Here is a 25302-nt window from a genome sequence, read left to right on the forward strand (position 1 = left end):
TATATGTTTTTACAGGCCCTGGGCAATTGGGGAACCGTTAGTGTCATTTCCTAAACCTGTAACGAATCCTTGAATACTCTTTCACTTCCTTCTCCCTCTATGTTACTCACTGTTGTTGTTGGTGGCAGCCGATTTCTTCCTGCGGAGCCGTGATCCAGTACTGTGGCTGCTCTGTTCCGATGCCTGGCTCTGGGTTCGTACAGGCGTCTGTTTCACTGCAGTCCCACTGTTCTGGCCATTTGTGGATGCCACTGGGTTGGGCGTGGACAGGTGTGGACGACTGATGGACACCAGCTCCTCCTTCCTGGGGCCATTATCCGACCCCTGTGCCTTCGACTGTACGAGACACTTGGTGGAATTGCACTCCTGGATGGCCGACATGGAGATGAGATTAACGGGTTGGTGACCGGAGGCGTGGCTCACCGGCACCTCGTCTTTACGGGAGCGACCGCTGGGTGGCGAGGTGCTCCGGCGGAAGCGCGTGGCGCGCTGGAACAGGCCCTCCTTCTTTTTCTTCTCCTTCTCCTCTCGCTGGGGCTCATTGTCCTCGCCGAGTGCCGAGCTTTTCAGGGCCTCCCTGAGGTCATATCCCAGCGCCACCGAGGCCAGCAGCGTGCCGCAGCCGTAGAGCACAGAGTCGGTGCGTCGCCGGGCCGACGAGCGCTTCAGGCTGTTGGTGGGGGTGTGCTGCGGGGTAGTGGAGGTGGATGAGGTGGAGTTGGTGGTGGAGGGGTCCTCGAGGGTGTCGACGGGGCTGCCCTGACTCGTCGTGCTGCTTCCTCCCCCCAACTCTCCTGGGCCAACATGGCCGCCGGGGCTCTGAGGCTGCTGTTGCTCGTCCCGCCACAGAGGTAGATCTATGTACACCTGGTTGGGGAACTTGAGTTGCTTTGGTTTGGAACCGAGGCTGTCTGGGCTGTCCAGGGAGAAGGCCTCATCTTTACCGCCACCTGCTGGATGCACACCCACCAGTTAGCTTGCACATTGGTAGGATAGTTGTAATCTACACACAAATCAGTGTGTGTAGTTTCTTCTCCCCAGACAAGCAGCACACATCCATTGTTAGGAGGTCAAAGTGCTTCATTTCATTTACTGTCTAATTTGACCATCTTTTATAATTACCAATACATTTACTTATTACGCACCTCGAGCAACAATGACTCAAAACATTCTAGCATTTATCTTTTTTTTTTTTTTGTAAAGCGGCTTTGGGCACTCAGAAAAGCGCTAAATAAATCTGAGCGATTATTATTATTTAATAACCAGCAAAAAGCTTTACAATGTAGGCATTTAGCAGACGCTATTAATCCAGAACGATTTACAGTAAGCAAGGAAAACACGAGGTAATACATCAAATGCATAGAAATAGTAATCTAAGATCATAGGAAACCAAGAACCTATCATCAGTCTAAACAGTATAATATAAAAAAATATATATATAATCTGTACATTGAAACTATACACACTATAGGATGCCAGGTCTACAAATGACATGGCATCTGTCTACATAACATGCTATCTAAGTTACATAAGCTTGCAAGGTTGTCAAGGCTACGGCAAGTGCTACGGCAAGTGCTATGGGCTAAGGTGGAGTCTGAAGAGGCGAGTAGTTTTGTTAAAAAGTAGACTTACACTAAATAGATCTGTGTTAACCAACTCACCTTGTTCAGTGAACAGTGCGGCCAGAGGAACAGATTTCTGAGATTTGACCAGGCTGGTGGACCAGGGATTACTGCCATCAGACAGAGGCCGCACTCTGACAGGGACACACAAACAGAAGGCACACAAATTACCCAAAAGAAACGTATCAAAGGACATCTGTGTGTGTGTGTGTGTGTGTGTGTGTGTGTGTGTGTGTGTGTCTAAAGAATATGTGTTTACATGATTACCTTTGTTTTTGGCAATCCACGCAACACTGGAAGCCAGAAACTGCTCGACATTATTGTCTTGTAAAACCAGATTTAAATGAATAAGTACAATCTACAAAACAAGTAGTGTAGGGAAGTTAAAATAGGAGCGACATGTTCTTTTCATCTGTTAAATAAACAGGACATGTTTGTAGTGTTGTTTGGCTTCACCAGAATATATAATTGTGAATCATCTGCATAATAATGGAAGGAGATGTTGTGCCTACACATCTTGCCAAGAGGAAGCACTGTATATAAAATGAAATAGGATTGGAGTTGGACACAAAATTGAACCTTGGGCACTCCACACGTTACAGGGGGAGGGGAAACATGGGCAACAACTTACACAAAAGAAGAAAAAAAAGAAAAACTATTTGTCTATGATGTAAATCACAAAAAAAAATCCCAGATATGCTGACTCACAGCTGTAAGCTATTCATAGATATATATATAGAGAGAGTTAGAGTGAGTGAGCTATCTCTACCTCTCGGCAGTAGTGGGCCTGTCTTTGTTCTGCACTGAGCTGGGACCCCAGGTCCTCCCTTTCTTCTTGATTCCCTTCTTCACGTCGTCAAACTCTTCTGGCCTGAAGAGGGTGCTGCGTCCCCACGTACGGTTGCTCTCATCCAGGGTGACTATCAACACAGACAGACCACAACACAGTGAATGTTACCGCAAGGACAACGGCTGCATGACGGCTGCGGTAGGTACAGTACTTGGGAATCTCATTTAGATAAGTTAATAATATACGCCTGTAATATCCACTTTTGGAGCTCGATGTGGAAGTGGTGGACAGTATTTAAATAGTGAAAATGGGGTTTCTTCCCGTGTGTGGTGAAAGCGAGGACTACAACTTCTTTAAAATGCTCAAAGAGCTCCAATGTTGTGGCTAAATAGGCATTACGACCACACCAGTATGGCCTCTGAAGGCTGAGAGGCCATAAGGCACACTGGTTGAACATGAGGCGCAGGAGGACGGTTATTGAATTTCAGAACATTTAAGCCAGATGGTCTTAAAAGTATAATACACTGCCTTAACTTAAAAAACTAAATATATATATTATTTCAGGGAATTCCAATTCCCAAAGCCATATTTTCAACCAGTAGTTAAAAAACATTGGGGGTGTTATGACAGTACTGCCAGTTTAGTGAAGACAGGTTCCATCAATGACAGACGAGGGTCAAAGAAGCTTGATGGACGTATTTTTTTTGTCCAGAATGCTCAAAGTTTGCATTATTTTTGGATGTACGTTTTATGGGTTAATGTGAAAGTTTTAGCAAACTGGACTCGAGTTTTCAATTTTAAAATAACTGAGCTCTCAGATGAGTATTTCAAATAATGTGAAACAGCCCTCTGACCCAGGTCTGCAGCCAAAACCTCCATTATTATCCTGTTAAACACGCCACAGCTTAAACCTGGAGCTTCAAAACAAACTGTGGTTAGGAACAGCAAATCATTTCAGACTAAATGTAAATCATGTGAAAACAAATGTAGCCATCACCACACAAAGGAAGCTGTTAGAATCCACACTTTAGGAAGAACTCTCCAATCAACACAAACACCCCCCCCCCCCCACCCACACACAATATGCCATGAACGATTTAGGCAATGAGCACCCGGAATCCTTCTCATTGTCAAAGGAAAGGAGTTAGTCAACCATCACACGCAACAGGCGATGCCATTAGCCAGAGAGCCCACGGCAAACATCATGGCCACACCCACACTTGCGTCCGAGTAGCCAGAAGCTTGCCTTTGTTCCTGAACCCACAGTGGGCCGTAAACTCGCTGGTGAGATCCACTTCCTGTTGGTAAACATACAAACTGTCCCTCTGTATGTGGGACGTCACTGAGGAGAGGAAACATATATGTTGTACGTGCACTGTGTACATGTGTACATGCTGCAGCTTACAGGCTACAGCAGTGTTTCCCCAACAGTGGGTCGGGACCCATCGCCGGGTCACGGAACCATTTTCAGGGGTCGTTGAGTACGTATCCCTTCTTTTACGTTTCCTACAAAAAGATATACAGTATACACCGTATATATTTCAAAAGATTAAAAAATAGGATTTTTCAGAACTAAAAGAAAAAACATTTAAAAACATTTTCAAAATTATTTCAGAAGAAAAACAAATGTAATCCATACATTTAAAAAGCTTAAATGGTTGGAAAAACATTGTTCCAGGGAGACACCAAATGTATCTTTTGGGTCTTTACTGGGTTAAAGTACATTCTAGATACTTTATTAAGAACCCCCATGTTTTCTTACAACCAAATGGTTCCATATTGAACCTTCGTCAATTCTATATGGAACCATTTGACTACATAAAAAAGAACAATGTGGGATCATGTTTGGGGCCAAATCCTTCTTTCGTCCCATATACATTCAAAGCTTTTGGCTCTTGAGCTCTATATCACTGATGTCAGATAAAGCCTTGAGTGCCCAAAAAGAAAACTTTCCATTAAGTGAAGAAAACCTGACTCATTAACCGGTTGACTTCCATGAAACTACAACACTACATGTGTAGTTGAACCCTGGCCCTGAACAAAGATGAAGAAATGACTGAAATGAATGAAGTTCTACATATTTTATTTACCTTTATTGTACCTTTTTTCTTTACTTGCCAGTGAACATGCCATCGCCACTAAGTGGAACTCATCGAGAGTACAGAATACAAACGCAAAATGTTGCCTTAACACATAAACACACATGTGTCACACACATCTAACATACAAAGTATGGTTCAAGTAAAGAATACATAATCAACGAGTACAGAGTCACCAGAATGCATAAAAAGAGGAGGTGAGTGGTATTAGGGGAGACTTACGCTGAATGGCTCGTAGTCTGGGGATGGGCGTTGGGCTACTGGGAGGGGAGGAGCTAGTGCTGTGAAGGCTCCGCCTCTTGTCCATGGAGGGGGACGCCTGCACCGTGATCTTATGTTGGAAGTCTACAATACACAAGCACATGTACATTGCGGTTAGAACAAGCCAACGGTGCGGGAGATTAGCTGTTCACAGATGGACACACGGACACAGACACACACACACGGACGGAGGGACAGGTAGAAAAACATACTCTCTCGCCATGGCGGAGACAAAAACACCACCAACTCTAATCCTCTGTATGCTCACGTTTAACAATGTAAATATTGTACAACTCCCAGTATTGTACAGCCCTCCAGTGACTTACAATTACTCCCTGGCACCTAAAAGGTGTTAACACATTGAGTGCCAGGGGTTTTTCAAAACAGGGTACCTCCAGTGCCTGGAATTTTAACCATTTTTGGACCTTTTTCAAGTAGTCACAAAACATTTTCAGTGATGACCGTCCTCACGGTGATCCCCTCATTACACACACATAGAGGTCTCGTACAATCCGGGGAAAAAGATTAAAAACATTCGGTAATCCGTTCCATAGTTGCAGCCAGTTGAAAATAGTCGAAAATACATCGTAAAAACAAAAAGTACACAGGAGCCGAGATACAGGCTTTTGAAGTCATAACTCAACCAGGAGGTGGATTGGAGTCTAAATCTTCGTAAAATGATATCTCCTGGTGCTGTGAAGAAAAAAAAATAAAAAAAATTGAATTTTTTTTTTTTTTTTTTTTTTTTTTTTTCATATTTTTCCCCAAAAACGGCCATAACCGTTTTTGGCACACCATGTTAGGATTATGAAAAACGGTCCGGACCGTTTTTGGCACTCAATGTGTTGATGGCTGATTTATACTTCATCGCATGACGCTTTTGGGTTGCTCGACAGCGAAGTGCATCATTTTTGTCCTGCAAGAGCAGCTTCCGACGCACTTCATAAATTCATCTTAAACAGATCTACAAGCTCACAATGCGACTCATTGTGAGCTTGTAGATCTGCTATTTTCAAATGGCTGAAATATATTTAGGGCTGAAGTGGTTTGTGTGTTTTCTAATAATATTCAAAATCTACAAAGTAACTAAAGTTTTCAAATAATTGTAGTGGAGTAAAAGTACAATATTTGCCTCTGAGATGTAATGGAGTAGAAGTAAAAGTATTGGGAATTGGAAATAATCCAGTAAAGTAAAAAAAATCCTCAAAAGTGTACTTAAGTACAGTACTTGAGTAAATGTACTTAGTTACTTAACACCACTGCAAAATGACCACATTTTTTGGAGGGACTCCCACACGCAGCAGACTGACTAACCGGAGGGCAGGCTGATGCGGTTGCCGTCCTTGAGCTTGAGGCGGGAGCGCTTGAATTTGCCCTTCCTCTTCTTGACGTTGGGTTTGTCCTTGTTGAGCTGGAAGATGAGGATGTTGAGCTCCCTCTCCAGCACGTTGATCTCCCGCTCGGCCAGCTGCTGCTCCCGGCGCTTCAGCAACTCCTCCTGGGACTTCTGCTGCAGCGCCGATCGCGTCAGCTCCTCCTCTCTGGAACGCAGCTCCTGGGGGAGTGGAGAAATGCAGGTTAGCAGGGAATGTCCCTTTTTTGGGCTTTTCTTTTTGTGTGTGCTTCCGATGCCATGATCTGAGCAGTGGTGTAAGGAGTACTCAGATATTTTACTTAAGTAAAAGTAGCAATACCACAATGTAGAAATACTCTGTTACAAGTAAAAGGCCTGTGTTCAAAATGTTACTTGAGTGAAAGTGCAAACGTATTGGCATCAAAATATACTTAAAGTACCAAAAGTAAAAGTACAAAAATGTACTTTTTGTACTTTTCTACAAGATCTACAAGATCTACTGAACTTGTAGAATGGCTATTTTCAAATAGCCTAGGTATAAAATAGGGCTAAAGTGCTTAAAGCTTGTTTTATAATGTAAAAATGTATATCTGCAAAGTAACTAAAGTTTTCAAATAATTGTAGTGGAGTAAAAGTACAATATTTGCCTCTGAGATGTAGTGGAGTAGAAGTAAAAGTACTGAAAATTGGAAATACTTCAGTAAAGTAAAAATACATTACTTGAGTAAATGTACTTAGTTACTTTACACCACTGGATCTGAGTCGTTTAATATTGTCTGCCTGTCAATTCAGAGACCTGTTCAAATCCGGTGTACGATTAAGGCCGAGTATTGCAAAAATCCAACCTAACTCCAAATGGCGGTTGTGAAACTAACTGCAGTTTTTTTGAGAGGTGTTCACAGTTGGAACGTAATAGAAAATGAAGCATACTAGTCTGGGATTGAGTGAATAATCTGAACTGTAACTGATACAGATTAATCCCAAATTGATTGGGGCCAAATGTAATAGTACAATGTGTAGACCTTATTAATCCCGCAAGGGGGAATTCAGATTCAGCTTCACCCAGTTGATGGCTGCTCAACTGGATGGCTATGCAACAGAGCTCCTGAGCAGATGGACACAAAGACAAGTAGGGACAGAAAAAGCGGTCAAGCAAGGAGAATTCATCTGTTGGGGTAGCCGGCGTCACTTCATCTTCTCTGAAATTGAATTCCTTAACCCCTCGAACCCTAGCATCCCTATTCTAGAGGCGAACATTCTGCAAATGTAGCAGATCTACAAGCTTGCGGCGTGTTGCGAGCTTGTAGATTGGCTATTTTCGACAAAGAGATTTGGTGTGTAGAGGGAGAAAAGAGCGGACCAAGTACCAATTATATACAATTTTACTAAGCATAGAGGGTTGAAGTGTTTAATGCACGCAGGGATCAGAGAAATGGAACGACAAGGCTAAAGAAGGAAAGAACAACTTTCGCTGCTGTGAGGCCTGCTGTGTCAAACAGATAGATACCTTTATGCAGGGCTAGAGTGGATCTCTGGATCGACAGATGGACACTTAAGGGTTACAGGCAGTAAGAACTAAAGGAAGTCAAGTGTTGGCAGGGTACGACAGCGCGTCTCTGACTGAAAAATCTTTGGCTGGACGGTTAACATGAGTTAGTTGACTTTATGGACAGAGACAGGTGACGAGACCTCACATTAGTTTGTTGGAAATCGAATAATGAGTACCGTGATATATAGGGTTGTCACGATTATGAAATTTCACCTGACGATTAATTGTCACACAAATAATTGCGATTAATGATTCAATTGTGTTTTCGTCATTGAACACCGGGACATATGAATAAAGATTCCATTTCTGTTTGGGTTTTAGGCTTTGAAGTTGCACAGGGGCGGATATGACAAATACCCTAAATATACAAATAAATCACTGACATATTTAATAACTTAACACTTTTAAGAAAACATTAATACTGGAAATAGCCAATCTACAAGCTCACAACGTGTAGCATCGCAATGCGTTGTGAGCTTGTAGATAGGCTATTTCCACAATTTTTTAAATAGTGATATATAATGTACAATTTCTAATAAGTGCCATTTCATGCACAAGTCATGTACGTACAAGTTCATTCCTTCTATACAAGCTGTGTTATATTAGTTACAGCATAGAAATTCTTTCAGTGTTACATAGCCGCACAGCGTTCTATCTTCTCATGAGATGCTGCTTAACCATTTATCCCCCCTTTTTGTACCTCCTGTCAATTGCTCTGTGCTGAGTAATAATAATAATCCTAACTGGATGACTTCCATGCAGTGGCTTTACAATCAAAGCCCCGGAGCCACCCACCTAGACACAGATTACTGCAGGCTGTTTGCAGGAAATACGCTGTCATGTTTTCGGCTAATTCTACAAAAGCCATATGAAATCACTGTGAGAACACTTTTAGCTGAGACTTAAGGCAAAGTGAGGTTTTCTTTCCCCGTCGGTTAGTCAATGTTTTCATATCCAGCACAATGTTTACATAAATTATATATATATATACGATTTGTGTGATGGCAAGTAGGGGATGGCAATATGATACAACGACATGGCTGTTTGCATTGATTACTACGAAATATTTCATTACGTAAAGCAGTGCAACTGCTTTGCACAAGAAACAAGAACTGGTAGAGAAAATCTGTCCTCAGTCCTTATTCTGTAGTCAAGAAGGTATAGTGGTAGCAGTCATCTTCGACTCCCCAGACATTTAGAGAAAAGATTATTATAGTTTGGTGGTTATACCCACCACCACCCACCACCCCCACACACACACTAAACAGCTTGTGGCAAATGCCAACCGTATCGAGCAATGGGGAATGCCAAAGTAGGAACAAACAGGCAAGTTACTACGGGGGAAAAAAAAATGAAACTAAAATTCTAAATAGAGCCGAAATCTCCCTTTAACCTCGACACGGTGGAACAAAAGCCACAGGGCTCTCAGCATGGCCGTTATCCAGTGCTACCGTTGAGCAGCCCAGATCAGTGTGCTGATCCCGCTCCTTCTCCAAACACTAATTAACCCCTCCCTTTAAGCCGACGACGGGAGACCTGCACAGGAAGCAGATTAAGATCTTAACGAGGGGAAGTGCGCGAAAGCGCCTTGACGCTAAATGGCTCATTTTGTTGGAGGCCGCGATTAGCCCGCCCGCTGAAAGCAACCAATTAAAAATGTAAAGCCGCTGAAAGCCGTCCCCAAGTGGTAGAGCCCAGTTATGTACCATCATCCATCACCACAAAACACAGCCGTAGTGAGTAGGACATGCAGCAAAAATAATACGTTCATGAGGTCCTTACGTTTTGAGAAGGTCTGAACAGAGGAACAAGGATGTCAACATTCCCAACAGATGTGTGTGTGTGTGTGTGTGTGTGTGTTAGTGGTGGGAAAAAAGGTTCATTTCAGTGAACGAACGATTTCGTTCACGGCAATGATTCGTTCAAATGATTCGTTCACGTTCTCGCTCAGTAGCGCTATTCTAGTGTTCAAAATTTACTCGAGTAAAAGTACAAAAGTATTGGCATCAAAAATATACTTGAAGTACCAAAAGTAAAAGTACTAACATATTTGAAAATAGCCGATCTACAAGCTCACAACATGCGACGCGTTGCGAGCTTGTAGATCTGCTATTTTCAAATAGCCTAGGTATAAAATAGGGCTAAAGTGGTTAATGTAATGTAATGTATGTATTAGCTTGTGCTCATTTGATTTTGCTATTTTGTCTCATCTGTTTAAGAAAGTAGGTAGCTGATATATAGCACTTTTACCTTAGCGCTAGGTATACTCTTGGTTGCTTGTTTTTGCAGGAAATGCACTTAAGACTTCTGGTGATTAGTAGTTTCGTTCCCTACCTATGTTGAATGCACTTATTGTAAGTCGCTTTGGATAAAAGCGTCTGCTAAATGACTGTAATGTAAATGTAATATAATGTTTTACATTGTGTGTAAAACACCATCGCGGGAGCGTTTGTTTTTTAAAACGTCGCGCGTGAACGTACAGTAACAGTTTCAGAAAGTGAACGAGCTCGTTCTCGTTCGCGGCAAATGAACTGGTTCTTTTGAACGAATCGATCGTGAACGACACATCACTAGCGTGTGTGTGTGTACGAGAAAATGTGAGTGAGGGTGCACTGCATGTGCCATGCATGTCCTAGTCCCCACGGTCTACCTTCTCTTTGGTCCTGAGCTCATCGAACATCTCCTGGATCTCCACGCGCCAGTCGTCCTGCATGCTGTGGAAGGAGTCCTGGGGCATGGTGGCCATCACTGCCTCCTCGATGGCCGACAGCTGCTCCAGGATGCAGGAGAACGACGGACGCACATGGGGATCCTGGTCCCAACATTCTGCAATGTGCGCACACAGCAAACATTTAGAGAGAAACAGACATGTTGGCTCCAGGTGTTTGCCCTACATTCATCCAGCTGTTTTACTGTCCAGGCCAGTAAAATTCCTGTTTTGTCATTAAAATTACACTCCTGCTGAAGTATCAAAATAAGAACCTAACCCACAAAAAGGTTTAGCAAATCTTGGTTCCAGCACTAAAACTGCCTCAGACAAGTGTTAGATAAACTACTAAGCTTGCTGCAGGGCATTCCATAGTCCCCCATCGGACCGAACAGTGCTTGCAATTGGGTTACTACTGTAGGTATACAGTATATATTCTCAGATGGACAGATGAAGTCCACCTTCTTAGCTTTTTACAATACAATAAAGAATAGCTGTCTTTACACATGTAAACCAGACTCATGCAAATTACACATTCTACAATGTCATACATCTAGCGAGAGGATGAAGAGTGTATGTTGCTGTATGAAGGTTAGCGGTGTCCTGATTTTCTCCTACTTGTCTCGTCCGTTTTAAATATTGGCATGTTTAACTTACTGTTAGCCATGCTTACATACAAGCATGTACTCCGTCGAGGAAATGTGAGATTGAATGCAAGGGAGAGGCAATGTTTGTTATTTTGTTTGCATGAATACGTTTTGTCTAAAAGCATTGCTTCATTTTCTTTTACTCAATAGAGTAAGTTTTAGCTAGAGCTAAATCCAACTATTTTCACTTCAGGTGAAATGTGTCAGCATAATTGATAATCATCGGGACAACTTCCCGATTATTGATGCTTGAAAAGGGCATCGATGGCAAGCCAATATATTATAGTAATTATTAACAAAAAGCAACACACACTTGCATGTCAACTAGAAGTATAATCCTTGTACAGAATGCATCTGTTCTCGGCATACCTTCCATGAGCTTGGCGAAGGGTTCAGGGCAGGTGGAGGGGATAGGCAGTGTCAGCTTGTTGACTGCCACTCCGTAGGCCACGGCAAGGCCGTCTATCCCACGGTATGGCACTTCCCCTGTCAACAGCTCCCATAGCAACACACCATAACTGGAGAATGAATGAACACACACATACACACACACACACACACACACACACACACACACACACCCACAGGTTAACTTATAAACTAATATCATCAGTTAGAATACCAATTGGCAGCAGTTAAAAGCACAGTATCACCAGTTCAAGACAGAAGATTCCACTGTTACTGTAATACAGTATATCATGATGACAACATTACTAAGATGATATTAGATTGGCAAAAAGAAATTAACGATGGGAAAAGCGAAATAAAGAGCACAGAGAAGCATCTTGCATCAAAAAAGTTAGATAAGTTCAGAAAAGGAGGAGAGGGAAAGATTTAAAAAAAAAATGCAGTATGTGAAACAAGACTAATGACGGTGTGGCTCCAATGTGGATCACTGACAGACGAATACAGATATTTGTGGTTTTTGGTTCTCGGAAAGCGCTGGTGCGACCGATGTGCCACTCAGCGCTGCACGCCCCCATGTCATATGGGACACACACGTCAAGTTCGCGGTCGTTCGGTCGGACACACATGCAGAGATTCCGTGCATTTATAGATAATGAAATAAAGGTTCAGCCGATATGTCTGAGTCATAGTGTCGAGGGCTTTGTCAGAGCAGACGTTGTAGCTGTCTTTCTGTGTCCCTTTTATGCACTGCATTCATTGATGTGACATTTTGTGCAATACGGGCCACCCCCACAAACTTTGGAAGCCAATCATAGTCAATCGGAATGGAATATGAGAAATGTGACAGACTACAGAGATAATGTATACCGATTTGTGTGAGGTTCGGACAAAATCAAAATCATCAAAATCTGTAGCAGTAGTAACAAAAAAAATTTGTTTTGCAAAGATCTGTCTCATGGTGGCGCTATAAATGGCCGATTTGAAGAAAACAAATTGGGTGGAGAATCTTTCTTGACCTACTGGGAGTGTGCGTGCAAAGTTTCCCACCGATCGGTCCAGCGGTACTTGCAGCATGTCGTGCAAAACAGGCCCTTCCAGAAACCTTTTAAAGTCAATCGGAATAGAATCCCCAAAATCTGACAGATACATCTCAATCAAATGACTACAGAGATAATATGTGCCAATTTGAGTGAGTGAGATTTGGACAAAATCGGTAGAAGTAGTAGCAAAAACTGTTTTGCAAAGAAACCGCAACATGGCGGCCCAACTTGTCAGGTGGAAATGGGCGTGGAGGGCACTATAACACACCGATGTTAAGAATTTGGGGCAGAAGTTCTGCTCTGGCTTCCAGAGGGTGTGCGTGCACATTTCACGCCGATCTGGCCAACGGTGCCAGATATTAGCTGTACACAGATGGACAGACGGACGGACGGACGGACGGACGGACGGACGGGGGAAAAAACATCTCTGCAACGCCTTTGGCCTGGCAGAGACAATAACAATTAGGAGAGTGGGTAAAAAGAAAAGGAAGCACAGAACTGATGGAGGCATGGTGAAGATATGCTGGCCTGGCGGCAGGCAGGTACCTCCACACGTCGCTACCCTTGGAGAACAGTGAGGACTTGATGACCTCAGGGGCCATCCAGGAGTAGGTACCCGCGGCGGACATCTTGGTGGTCTTGTGCCACTCCCTGGCCAGGCCAAAGTCTGTGATCTTCAATGTCTTCCTGCCGATGTCATCATTTTCAATTGTTTCAAGTAACAAAACTGAGGAGAGAAATAGGAAAGGGAGAGTTGAGAAACAGGGGAAATTACAGTTTAATGAGGAGATGGTGGTAGATGGGAAGGATGGAGTGAAAGGGAGAGGTGAAGTCCAAAGAAATAGAGAGAGATAGTGGGATGTGGGGTTAAGAGAGAGACAAACAGGCAGGTGAGTAGATGATCGCCGATATTGGACGTGGCCATCAGTGTTACGAGGGATTTATAACTGCATAAACATGAGGCTGACAGCCCTACAAAACCCCCTGAGGACCTAAAACTCCTCCAGATCTGCTCCATCCATACCTCCCCTGTAACACCATCCCCCTCTACACTATACTAGAGACACTTTACTGGTTTAAAAAAAGAAAAGAAAAGAAAAAAAGCTACAGAAAGAAAATATTTCAGTCTATCCACCTCGCTCACCGTTTCCGGTCAAAGGTGAAGTAGCAGGTTCCACAAAGTTACTATGCACTGTATTGACGAGAGCTATTAGACTTATTCTATTCTATTCCATTAAAAAATGTAAGTTATAAAAACAATGTCATTACATTCAAAACCAATTTCAATAAACAATTCACATAATATTTCATTTCAACAGTGTTGAGCACCTTGCCACACTTTGATTCATGAAATTATTCATGTTAATGAGGAGAGGTAGCCTAAATGGTCCCAAAGAAAGTGACAAAGAGCTCCAATTCCATGTGTCATGCGAATAGCGATTGTAGCCTACTCTACAAGCTGTGCAGAATTCCGGGTATTCTTTGTGTGTATAGATGACATGCTTTGTGTAGGCATGATTAACAAGGCAATTAGAAAACTGGAGGTGCTGGAATGTCAGAGGCAGCGCATCACATTCCTCAGATATGGGACTGATTGACGGGTTGCATATTCACTATCTGAACCCTGGGCTAGAACATGCGTGCTTAATACGACATCAATAGGACATCTATCGGTCATGCTATTATTGTAATACTTTCATTTGTCACCATTACTCCCACAAGGGCCAAACATGCACAGAAAGACATTCCATTCAAGAACAATTATAGGAATAAGTGTTGGTATTAGGGGCTATTATTTTCCTGTTTGACCGGATTATCAAACGGTTTAAATCAATTCCAATCATCAGTGCAATATTAGAGTTCATAAATTGTCCATGCTGTATACCGAGATGAGCCGGATTTGTACCAAAAAATGCTGTGAATGACTAAAAACAATACAAATTCCCCAAATTACCCAGATGTTGATTCAAGCAGTATTGGAATTCAGATGCCCTCCCTGTTTGTTGAAATATGGTAGGTAATTTGCCCTGGAATTATTACTTTACAAATTACGGACATGGCCGATTCGCAAGGGATTCATGATTGCAAATTACAAGAGGTCCCCAGGCAATAGTAGTCCTGTGCGAATAGGGCTTTAGACTATATGAGCATTACAGTCAGTCAGTCATCTGATTTTATGGGGCTGGGCTGTTCAGTGAACCCCGTTGTAGAGCCTGTGGATATTAGATCTGACATTAAAAAAGGGGAACTTTGCGGGTGTTTAACCTGAATCCTATCATTATATTTATATATATTATATTCCAGATTAAGAAAGATCGTTTTAAAAGATGTCAATACATGTTTTGTTTTATATGATTAATTAAGTTAAACTAAAGTCTGACCAAACTAACAATGCCATAAGGTGTTCAAATGGAGGATGTAAAATCATCTTATATTCCATCATAACCTACATACAACTAGTCTCGTTTTCATGCCTTTTTTTATAACCACCACAAGTGAATATGCGCATGTTCAGACAGATAAGACATCTACAAGATAATGTCATGGAGAATTCTTAATTTGTTACATTTGGTTAAAATGTAGATGCATGCCTTGAAATACATTTTCAGGAGAAGGAAACAAAGCATAACAGTCTACCTCCAGTATTGCACTTTAGGCCACTTATGGGTTTAAAAAAAAACATTTCTATGATCTTGCTTTTAACTGATCTCCTTTTTAATCTGTCCCCCCAATCTGTAATCTGTTTCACTGTTTTGTATTTTTTCCCTCTTGTCTAGATTTTAACTTATTGTTTTGTTTAACTTGTGTTTTTTAACCTGAATGTAAAGCACTTTGAACTGCATTTATGTCTGAAAGGTGCTCTATAAATAAAGATTATTATGATTATTATTATTATTACCAAGGGGTAAACTAAGTTAATAAGAAATAACTATTAACTATTACTATTCAACTGTAACATATATCAGAGGACAGTTTCCACCTAAACTCTACTGAAGTACATATACTGTACAGTATGTCTGGTGAGTGTCAACTGGGTTTGTTTTGCATGCCACATCAAATCACCACATTTGCCTTAAAGTGGGAACTGTATTAAAAGTAGAGGTGTCAGATATTCCCATGGGATAGGTCCTTGGCTTTACACAGGCTCAGGAACGCCACAGGACTTTGGTACCGAGCGCTCGCTTTGTGCAGTGGCTTCAAAGCAAAAACAATGTGTGCGCTGATAGAGTTACACTTTGCGTGAGGACAACACTCACGCAAACACGTTGAGGTGTTGGAATGGATCAAAACAAATTCAACCCCAACTCTAACAGATGTAACACACGTTTTACTTATCCTCTTAAATAAAAACCAAGTGTGTGTTGTTACTCTTCTTGTTGGTGTTGACTGATGATATCTCCAGTTATCAAACTCCAGCAGGAGCCGATTGAAGTCGGTGTGTGGTGTGCTCATGCGTGCGCGTGTCTGTGGTCTCAAAGAGCAATAACACTGACCTTGGACTTACCAGAACGTGCCAACACACATGCACACACTTTCCGTCTCAAATCACATTCATACACACACGCGTAAAGCCATAGCTGGGTCCAGCGCTGTGTATGTTGTTGCTGGTTTACTGCAGATAACAAAGTACCACCTGACTAGACCTTGGCACCACTGCCACTGCCACACACACACGGGGAAAGGACGATGGGTTGAGTGGGAGGACAGCCAGAGGAAGACATAGGGGGGTATAAAGACCTTGGGAGCCGGGGGGATGGGTTGAGAGACCTTGACTAGTTTGTACAGGAACCTTCATCTCTGAAGAACAAAGAGGAATTGTACTGACATGTAAAAAAAAGATTGGCGTTTTTCTGGGTTACCACAAAAATGAAAAAAATATTTGAGCATTTGTCAAACTTTCTTGGGGGAGGGGGGGGGATACACCGATTGTTCAGAGAAGTTTAATCTTTCAGAGTATACATACCTGGACATATGTCATACATTAACTAGCGTGACTCCTATGGGCCTCAACTAACAGCCATTATTGGTGCCACTACTAGGCCTGGGGGCACTAAGGGGATCCTCTGCCCGAGATGTAACAATAGGCATTCCATTACAAAAAACAGGTTCCACTAGAGCAGTGATATACAGCTAGCTCCTGTTGTCGTGTCTTCTCTCTCTGATTCCATAGATTCCTCCAAGCAGGCTCTGTAGCTTTACAATGACTTGTGGTAGGATCGTTACACCACCTTGATGAATAGCTATTCTGGGATGGCCCGTCTCATTTGACTGGCGTGACGGTATCAAAATGCCAAATGGCATTTTCTTTCTCTGTGATACTTCAAAGAGAGCCCTCTAGAATTTGACATAAAGGGTCTGTATCTTGTCTGCATGATTCAGTACTGACGTTATACTGTATCATCTTTAAAGCAGAGCCATAGAGTTTGGAGATTGCATTCCACGGGTGACCATTAGTGCCACAACCCTACTCCACCACTGTTGCTGAGTAACGTGATTCTATGGCAGCTGAATGCTTGATCAGGCATCTTGCCATGGTAATATTATGGTGGCTGGTGTTGCATAATCTCAGCCAACACTTCGTAATCCAAAAGAGGGGTTGGCAACATGGCATCCAAAGTAAAGCCTTGGCAGGCTTTCTTTGAGTCTTCTCTAAAAGGCCCAATACGCAAGTCAAAATCAAAAGCCATTCTTCCGCTGCAGTCTTGCATCGTGTATGTTTATTGAAACAGAAGCTCTGTTTGCAAATTATGTTGTTGAGCTATGCGGCTCAGTAGCATGAGCCATGGACAGTAGAGAGTTATTGTTTGCCCTGAAGTGGTACAAAAAAACGGTCCTTCTGCTGTTCAAAATTCTGTGTTGTAATAAAATGACTGCGAGACATACAGATTTGTCCTTTTACTAAATTGAGAGCATAAGACAAAGCTCTTTTTTAAGCTGTATTCATTGATAAATGACCAACATAAACCCTCCAATAGTACAACCCAAGCTGGCAAAATAAAAGACATTAAACACATTTCCTTGCATTTCTGAGAATATAGAATATTTAATATCAATATTGACTTATGTAAAGTTGCCTATAGTATCCATGTAAGTGATTGCTCAGTTACTCAGATAGAGTAGGCTTGAGTGTGATCTCAAACTATGTTGTTGATTGGTGAAAAGTTAAATCACAGTGATAAGGAATAGGAGATGGTTATGGCTCAAGGGCGGCCTCCACCCAGTCAGACCTCTCTCTTCCTCCTACTAGAGAAGAGCTTCAGGCAGATCCCCAGCGTTTGGGGGTGGAACCATTAGGAGATCAGAGGCAGAGACAGTGACCTCAAAGCAGGTCATAGCCATCCCCCATTCTAAGACTGAAACATACTCCAAGTATGCAACCGCAAATGACAATGCCTTGCCCAGCTGGCACAAACACGCGCACCAGGGGCGCATGCGCACCGGTGGAGGTAATAAATCCACACATAGTTACATTTGAAACTATTGGCCTGCTATATTATGAAAGCTAAAGAAAGAAAAAACACAAATCCAAGAAGACAGCTTCAATTCTCTTGTTGCCTGCTATAGTAACCCTCACTGCAACGCACGTCATGCTTGCGTCGGCAGGGCCTGAAATCCATGTTTCTAAAATGGGGGGGAATTTCCCCCTTAAATGCTTCACACAGGGGGAATGTTTATACACTTAGGGGGGATACAACTTGTGAGCTTAAATAAAAGGTCTTCATTGTCTGTCTCAGATTGCATTTGGTCACTTTAGTTCGATTTAAGTGACTCTCTGAACTGTGCTGTAGATGGCTGTCTTTCTCCTTCGACTCTCAGTGACTTCCTGGTGGCTCTCGCTTGTCTCTGTAACAATGCTCTATTCTTGTACTCTGTCTTCTCCACTCCATGACTCTGCACTGCAAAACAGATATTTTAGCACAGCAGTGTCTGACTGACAGACTGACTGACCGACCGACTCACACATTGGGGAAGGTGGGAGAGATAAATAGAGACGGAACAGAGAGATGGAGACACAAGTCCCCGTTTTGCTTTCTTAGCCTACTGGGAGAGTGCATGTAAAGTTTGACGCAGAATGGTCCAGAGATTAGCTGAGCACAAACACGGACACACACACATGGACATACAGCCATGCGGACAGGGGCGGATGTAAAAGGTATGCTCTGTGTGGATACAAATACAACTTATGCAACCACGGTTTATAAAAAAAATCATACATTCACTCACTCTCCCACACATGGAATTGAGCCAGGACTTCAGAGTCTGGTTTCAGAGTTGCAGGGGATGAGTGAGCGGTGAGTTCTGCTCGTCCGGGAGGAAGTCTGCTATACTCTGCTATGAACAAGGCCTCAGCTCAATCAGTGAATGCAATTTTGCCATTATGCCTTAACCCCTTCAATCTGGGAACGCATCCGTGTCATTTTAAGATTTATTTGGCTATTCAAAAATAGCAGATATACAAGCTCATAGCACAGCACGGAGTAGACCTGCCTGTTGTTTTTATTGTGGAAATGTGTGCAATTTTTAACTCAAGTCTTTGCTTCTGGGGGGTCCCTGGAACAAAATATTTTGAGATTCCGGACAAATACATATCATTCTTGACATGAAAAAAGTTTGAAAACCACTGATATTATAGCAAAATAAGTTTTTCCAAAAAAAAGACTGTTAGGATTTAGAAGACAGTTGTAAATCCCCAGAAGCAAAGCTTTGAGTTAAAATATTTCGCTTTTGGCCTGGACCGCTGGTGTAGCAGTCCAGGCACCTAGGCTCAGTGTAGCCTGACACTGTGTCGCGGGTTCGGGTCTCGATCCGACAACCCTTTGCTGCACGTCACTTCCCATCTCTCTTTCCCCATTTCCTGTCAGCCTACAATAAAAGGCATAAAAGCCCCAAAACAAATCTTTTTTTTTTTATGTGTTCGCTTTAAAAAACATATACATTCAAAGATTTGCACACATTTTCAAGATTTTTAATTTGAATAGCCCAAAGTATAAAATAATGTTATAGCTAAACAAATCTAAAATGACCCGGATTGAGAAACTCCATCATTCAGTAATGTGTGATATTTCTGTTACAAATCTATGCAACCTATTTTCATGCTATATTGAGATAGAGACCCGTTTGTGGCATCGACTGACCAATAAAATGCAAGCAACTGGGATTCCTGAACTAAGCAGAGACAAGTTTGTTGAAAAAAGAAATCACTTTCATGTCCATCGTCCCTGGTTGAAATGAATGTGCCCCTGGGGTAAGGCTGGTCTGGGTGGGTGGGTGGGAACAGGATCAGGGCAAACGGCCAGAAACACCCATCCATCAAGGACATATCTCTCTGGGCCAGTGACTCCCCTTTGTTCTCAGCCCCACCGAGTTCACCGCTGTGTTTAAGCACAACTTTATCTGCAACTAGGCTAATTAAAATGTTGTAACAAATATTAGTGGTGAATGTCTTGTACCTCCTGGTGTGCTACTCTCACTGAAGGTGGATACCAAGGGAGGCGATTGGTGGACTCGGGAGGCTGCCCTTCTCAGCTGTTGGCCATTTTCCTTTTCGCTCCTCTCGGGCCAACAATAGGTGCAGTCAGGGAGAGGTCATAAAAAACACAGTGAAAGCATCTACACTCCTCCTCTCTCCCCTCTGCCCATTCTCTCCATTCTCTCGTCAGAGAAAGACAGGCAGTAACTGTCTGTGTGTCACTAAGGGTGACTGAGGCGTAGCCAGAGAAAAGTCCCCCCCCCACCCCCGTGATATTTATGCCCGTCCATAGCGAGTCGGTGGGAGGGTGGGGGGGTGCAGAAAGAGACAGAGGAAGAACAGAAAGGGAAGGAGGGTCAATGAAACACAGAGATGTGGTCTAACAATAGCTTTGTACTGATATACAGGGGAGAATGCTGATACGCACGCTTCATGTCGGTTTCAACATAACTGCCAGGCATTCTAGAGCGAGGGTACACATACCTGGCATTCCTGCTATCGTTTGATCCATCATAACCTGAAACTAGAATTAATGTGGGCCACTCGTGCTGGCACGGGGACAAGTTTCAGTGTGGCTTGCTTGTCCTTATCTGGAACCGTGTCAACACTCTCTCGCCACGCCTTCCCAAAGGCCAAAAGATGGAAAGAATTATTGGGAGCGGGAAAAGGGGGGAGTAAGGATGAATGGAGTGAATGAGTGAAGAAATGAGGCAAGGAAACGGAGAGGGGAAAAGTGAATTAAGTAAGGAGAGGTGTGTCAGCAGAAACCACGCATGGAAAGAGAGTCGACATGAAGAAAGAAAAGGAAGAAAGAAAGATCCTTCTGAGGAGTAGCCCGGGGGGGACAATGGAGGGAAGGTGAGGAAGGAGTGAAATAATGAAGGAAGCAGGGAATCCCCCTTGGTTTGTGGCAATAAAGAGTAGCGCGGCCCTCCAGCAGATTAAATATGAACGGGACAAAACAAAACGAGGGCTTTGAGACCCTCCGAGTCCTGGCCATTCTTCTGGCCACAGTAGCCTAGCAACCGCTGCTTGACCAGTCCATTGTGGAAACGTATGTTAAGCTTTTATCCCTCATTAGCAACATTCCTCCCCGTGGGCCAGGATTTTACAGATTAGGGGGAAAGCACAAAAGAGATCGGACAAATCTTGCTGACTTCCAACATATTACTTTACTAGCTAATCATTGATCAAATAGCTGCATGTTTGTCTGTGTGGAGCGTGTGTACACGGCAAAATTGATAAATGGCAGGCCAGATGGCTGAGTGAAGGTTGGAGGATGTTAGGGGTCTGCCCGAGCTATGAGTGCAAGTGTTGAGTGTCCTGATTTGCCCTTAGAAGGTATAGTGTAGTACTGTAACCTGGGCGGTGGGGTTATGTATTCAGATGACATTATATATGTATTTATATACACTGGAAGAACGTTTAGAGAAATTGTTGGGGCGGGGGGGTCTCTTTACGTCCTTGATACAGACAGATGTGCACTGGTGGATATAACATCTTCTCTACGCTGCATTGTTCCAAGAGGTTTTGCGGGGGAAACAAACCTTCACACTGCAGGGTGCGGAGTGTGTGTTTGTGTTTGATTGCGAAAGGGGGAGTCTGTGAACGCATTGCTTTAGCCCAAAGTAAACACTCGTGGCTTATAGTGACTACAGATGTTCAGACTGATGGCCATAAGACAATCACCCATCGCCTGTCTACAACTATTTGTGGCTCTGTTGCAATCAACGACTGATTAACCTTGAAATTTGTTGCAGAGTTGCATGCTTGTTTTAGTTGTTTAGGATCAATTGTTGGCTAGCAGTTCACATTTGAGCTTCCAATGTAATCACAATAGAAAGCAAATGCCATGAGAGAACACCACAAATGTTTCCATCTTAACCCATTCAATCCGGGAACACATCTGTCATTTTAGATTTCTTTGGCTATTCAAAAATAGCAGACTACAAGCTCATATCACTGCGCCAAGTGCAGCGGCGCGCTATGATTTTTAACTCAAATCTTTGCTTCTGGTGGTCCCTGGAACAAAATATTTTGAGATGGGGGTCCGCGGTCAAACACATAATTTTGGAGGTCCTTGACATGAAAAAGTTTGAGCACCACTGACATAGCAACTTGGTTTTTGAGAAAACTGCCTCAGGTCTTAATGGGTTAACATCATAGTCGGCAGGCAACGTTTTCCAATTAACGCAGGCTATATGTTAAGGGCTGCAGTGAGGAAGTTCATTCTACTGTGCTGAGAAGACGCTCAATCATCTTACCTTCCCCCATAAGTTTTAAATTCCCTCTTTCTCCAGTCTCCAATCAAACGTCTATGACATCTGGTCACAATGAAGTGACAGGACAAACACTGTGACTGTGTGTCTTAGCAGAACTCCATGTGTACATACATGGAGGGCATTTGTTTAGCAGACAGACAACTGATTTGCTTAAACAGCCTTAAGCCTTTGTATTGCTTGCTGTCTGAAAATAAACTGATTTTCAACCAGTTGAAAATCCAATGAGCAACACTGTCTTACAATGAATGAATGAAGTATAAATTATGAGGAAACCTGCAACCAACCAACCTGCTCATCGGGAGCAGTTAGGGGTTCGGTGTCTTGCTCAAGGTCAATACAACACTAGGGGAAGCCGGGGACCCAACCGGGAACAAGCAGCCGCTTTACGTCCAGAGCCATAGGCCCAGGTCAGGTATTAATTAAAACACCAGCCTCTTTTTGCCAAATGATCACTTAGCAAAAAGAGGCTGAATGTTTTGGCTGAATGTTGGCATATTATGCAATGCCCAAAATAGGGACACTAGGTTCATATGGTTAAGTGAGTATTTCAAGATTATTTTGTGAGAAACTAGGCCCTAGGCCTAGTTACTTTATAACAATTGTATATAGTTAGCATATGGACACAAGACCGACGCACACACATTTTTCTAAGTACAATTTTAAACTCAAACATAGGGCTGCATATTCTCAGTCAAAATCATATTGTACATGTTATTTTGTATGGGCACGATACAGTGATATTGACTAGTTAACAGTAGTTGACAGTGTGTTGTTCTTTTCACTTAAAAATAGGACCAATCAATGTTGATCCAGTTTAGAGAAGTTATTTACAGCATAATAATATTGACCCCGCGAGGGAAATTCGGTTTCAGCTCAACCCAACAGATCGCTGCCCACCACAGGCACGGAGCAGTTAGGGGTTAGGTATCTTGCTCAAATCAAGTACACTTCAACCAGTCATATCTGGAATCCAACCTGGGAAAACTGGGGACTGCGGTTCCCCAGGCAGGCTCTCTCACCATTCGGCTATGCCGTATACCCATATCATATAAACATGTTCAGTTATAGTAAGTAATTTACAGCATGTTCAGTTATGCTGGTATATGTTTGAAATATCACTTATGTGTCATATGGGTGCCTTATACTCTTCATATAATATATACAATGTTTTTTTTAATGTAAATCTATCCGGTGGTTGATTTACGTTAGAATCCAGAATAAATCTTTTGACATATCCTGTTGCCTTATCAGCCATCAGAGCCACACATGTAGGCTATTTGGATATAGTATAAACTGAAATAATCCCTGCTTTATACGTTTCCTTTAATATACGTTCTGCTAAGAGCTGTAGCATTTACCATAAAGATACATTTACCATGACGAATTAAACCCCAGCTCCAGTACGGCAATACAATTTATTGCATGACGACTTGCAATTTTAAGCCAAAGGCAACGTTGCCAGATATGCCTATTGTCTATACTAATTTTCTGGTCCAATACATATTCCATTCTGATATTTTATTTTGTCATTTGATGATAAGCTTGTTGCCTAAACCAAGGCACATATAGCACATACATACAACATCTGATAACGTCGAAAATGTGCATTTCTGTGAGCAAATCTTTTTGAAGCTGTAACGTTATAGGCTAAGTGATATTAAACCCTCAGATTGTTTGAGAGATGTCCTGGAGACTCCCATTAAAATGTCTCAATCTGATAATCAGTGCAGGACTGAAGCATGTGTATCTATTCTAATGCACACATTCTCCCACTTACGCTTGATATTTACTTAGTTTTGCGTTGATGTCGCGCACCAAAAATAGCCAATCTACAAGCTCACAAGCCATTGCACTGTGACGGCCTTGTGAGCTTGTAGATCTGCTACTAGGAACGAATGAAGACTTACTACCACAGATAAACAGACAGCATAGCATCAGATCCACTTTCCAAGTGGCCCCAGGCTGATAAGATAGATCAGTGGCTACAGAGGAAGAGATACTGTGGTAAGACTCATGTTACACACACACACACACACACACACACACACACACACACACACACACACACACACACACACACACACACAAGTGGTAGTCAGTAAGAGTAGGTACATGACTCACACTCAGTACTTCAACAAGGCACGTTCATCCATAATTCAGACTAGTAAATGACTAAAGCCTGCTAGGCAGACCTGGCTTCACTGTCACAAACAACTAAAGGATGTAGGCTTGTTCACCTGACCAAGTTGATTAAAAAAGCCCAACACAGATTGGGAATTGGGAAAAGACAAATGGAGCCCATCAAGAATTTCTTTAAACCAAGGCAGAATGACCACATGATATTAGTCTCATTCCGCAATAGATCAATGCCACTACACACACAACCACTCCAGAGAATCATCTCTAATCTTGCTTTAACTAAGCCTACACTCAACTTTTATCTGTCCTTCCATTCTAGCCTATGACCTACTCTGTCCACTCTCGTCAGCATTTGGTTGGTCAAGGCACATGGCCTGATAATGTGGTCTGAATATGTGTGTGTGTGTGTGTGTGTGTGTGTGTGTGTGTGTGTGTGTGTGTGTGTGTGTGTGTGTGTGTGTGTGTGTGTGTGTGTGTGTTAAATCAGAGCCTTTGTTTGAACAACATTGCAGGGGGGGGGTGAGAGGGGGGGCTGGGAAAGAAGGTAGGGTGTGTGTGTGTGTGTGTGTGTGTGTGTGTGTGTGTGTGTGTGTGTGTGTGTGTGTGTGTGTGTGTGTGTGTGTGTGTGTGTGTGTGTGTGTGTGTGTGTGTGTGTGTGTGTGTGTGTGTGTGTGTGTGTGTTACAAGAAGAGGGGGGCAGGCGGTGGGACTCAGCTGAGCAAACTCTGACCTTATTTCACATCCTCTCAAGGGTCTCCCCCTCCACTTCATACTCACAGACCTTTCTCACACACCTCTCAAACTCCATCTTGCTTATACATCCCTTTTCCCTCTCCAAACTCGCAGGTTGTGGCAAGACTAACTTTGTCAGTTTGGGGCTTAAGAAAACCATTAACTCGGCATGTGAGCCGAGAAGGACTTGGTTGTGTGCAT

At 42.8% G+C, this 25302-nt stretch overlaps 2 protein-coding genes across 5 annotated transcripts in view; both read right to left on the bottom strand.

The window, feature by feature from the left end:
* The window catches only part of rgs17 (regulator of G protein signaling 17), a 385251-nt gene that overhangs the window by 274627 nt on the left and 85322 nt on the right, over positions 1 to 25302 (bottom strand). The gene's annotated exons all lie outside the window — the stretch shown is intronic.
* The window catches only part of map3k21 (mitogen-activated protein kinase kinase kinase 21), a 32959-nt gene that overhangs the window by 4080 nt on the left and 3577 nt on the right, over positions 1 to 25302 (bottom strand). For 3 of the 4 annotated variants that reach the window (XR_014602132.1, XM_084076855.1, XM_084076854.1), the window contains 8 exons: positions 13024 to 13204; positions 11399 to 11547; positions 10326 to 10501; positions 6087 to 6327; positions 4734 to 4856; positions 2392 to 2542; positions 1662 to 1756; positions 111 to 953 (listed from right to left, as the gene is read on the bottom strand). Coding sequence is in view for 3 of the 4 variants with exons in the window: in XM_084076855.1 (XP_083932981.1) it covers positions 111 to 953; positions 1662 to 1756; positions 2392 to 2542; positions 4734 to 4856; positions 6087 to 6327; positions 10326 to 10501; positions 11399 to 11547; positions 13024 to 13204 (1959 nt within the window). In the remaining variant the exon portion in view is untranslated. The remainder of the gene's footprint in view (positions 1 to 110; positions 954 to 1661; positions 1757 to 2391; positions 2543 to 4733; positions 4857 to 6086; positions 6328 to 10325; positions 10502 to 11398; positions 11548 to 13023; positions 13205 to 25302) is intronic. The other variant, XM_084076856.1, reaches the window with a different exon arrangement.

Source organism: Gymnoscopelus microlampas (assembly GCF_963454915.1).
Source record: "Gymnoscopelus microlampas genome assembly, chromosome: 13".
NCBI lineage: Eukaryota > Metazoa > Chordata > Actinopteri > Myctophiformes > Myctophidae > Gymnoscopelus > Gymnoscopelus microlampas.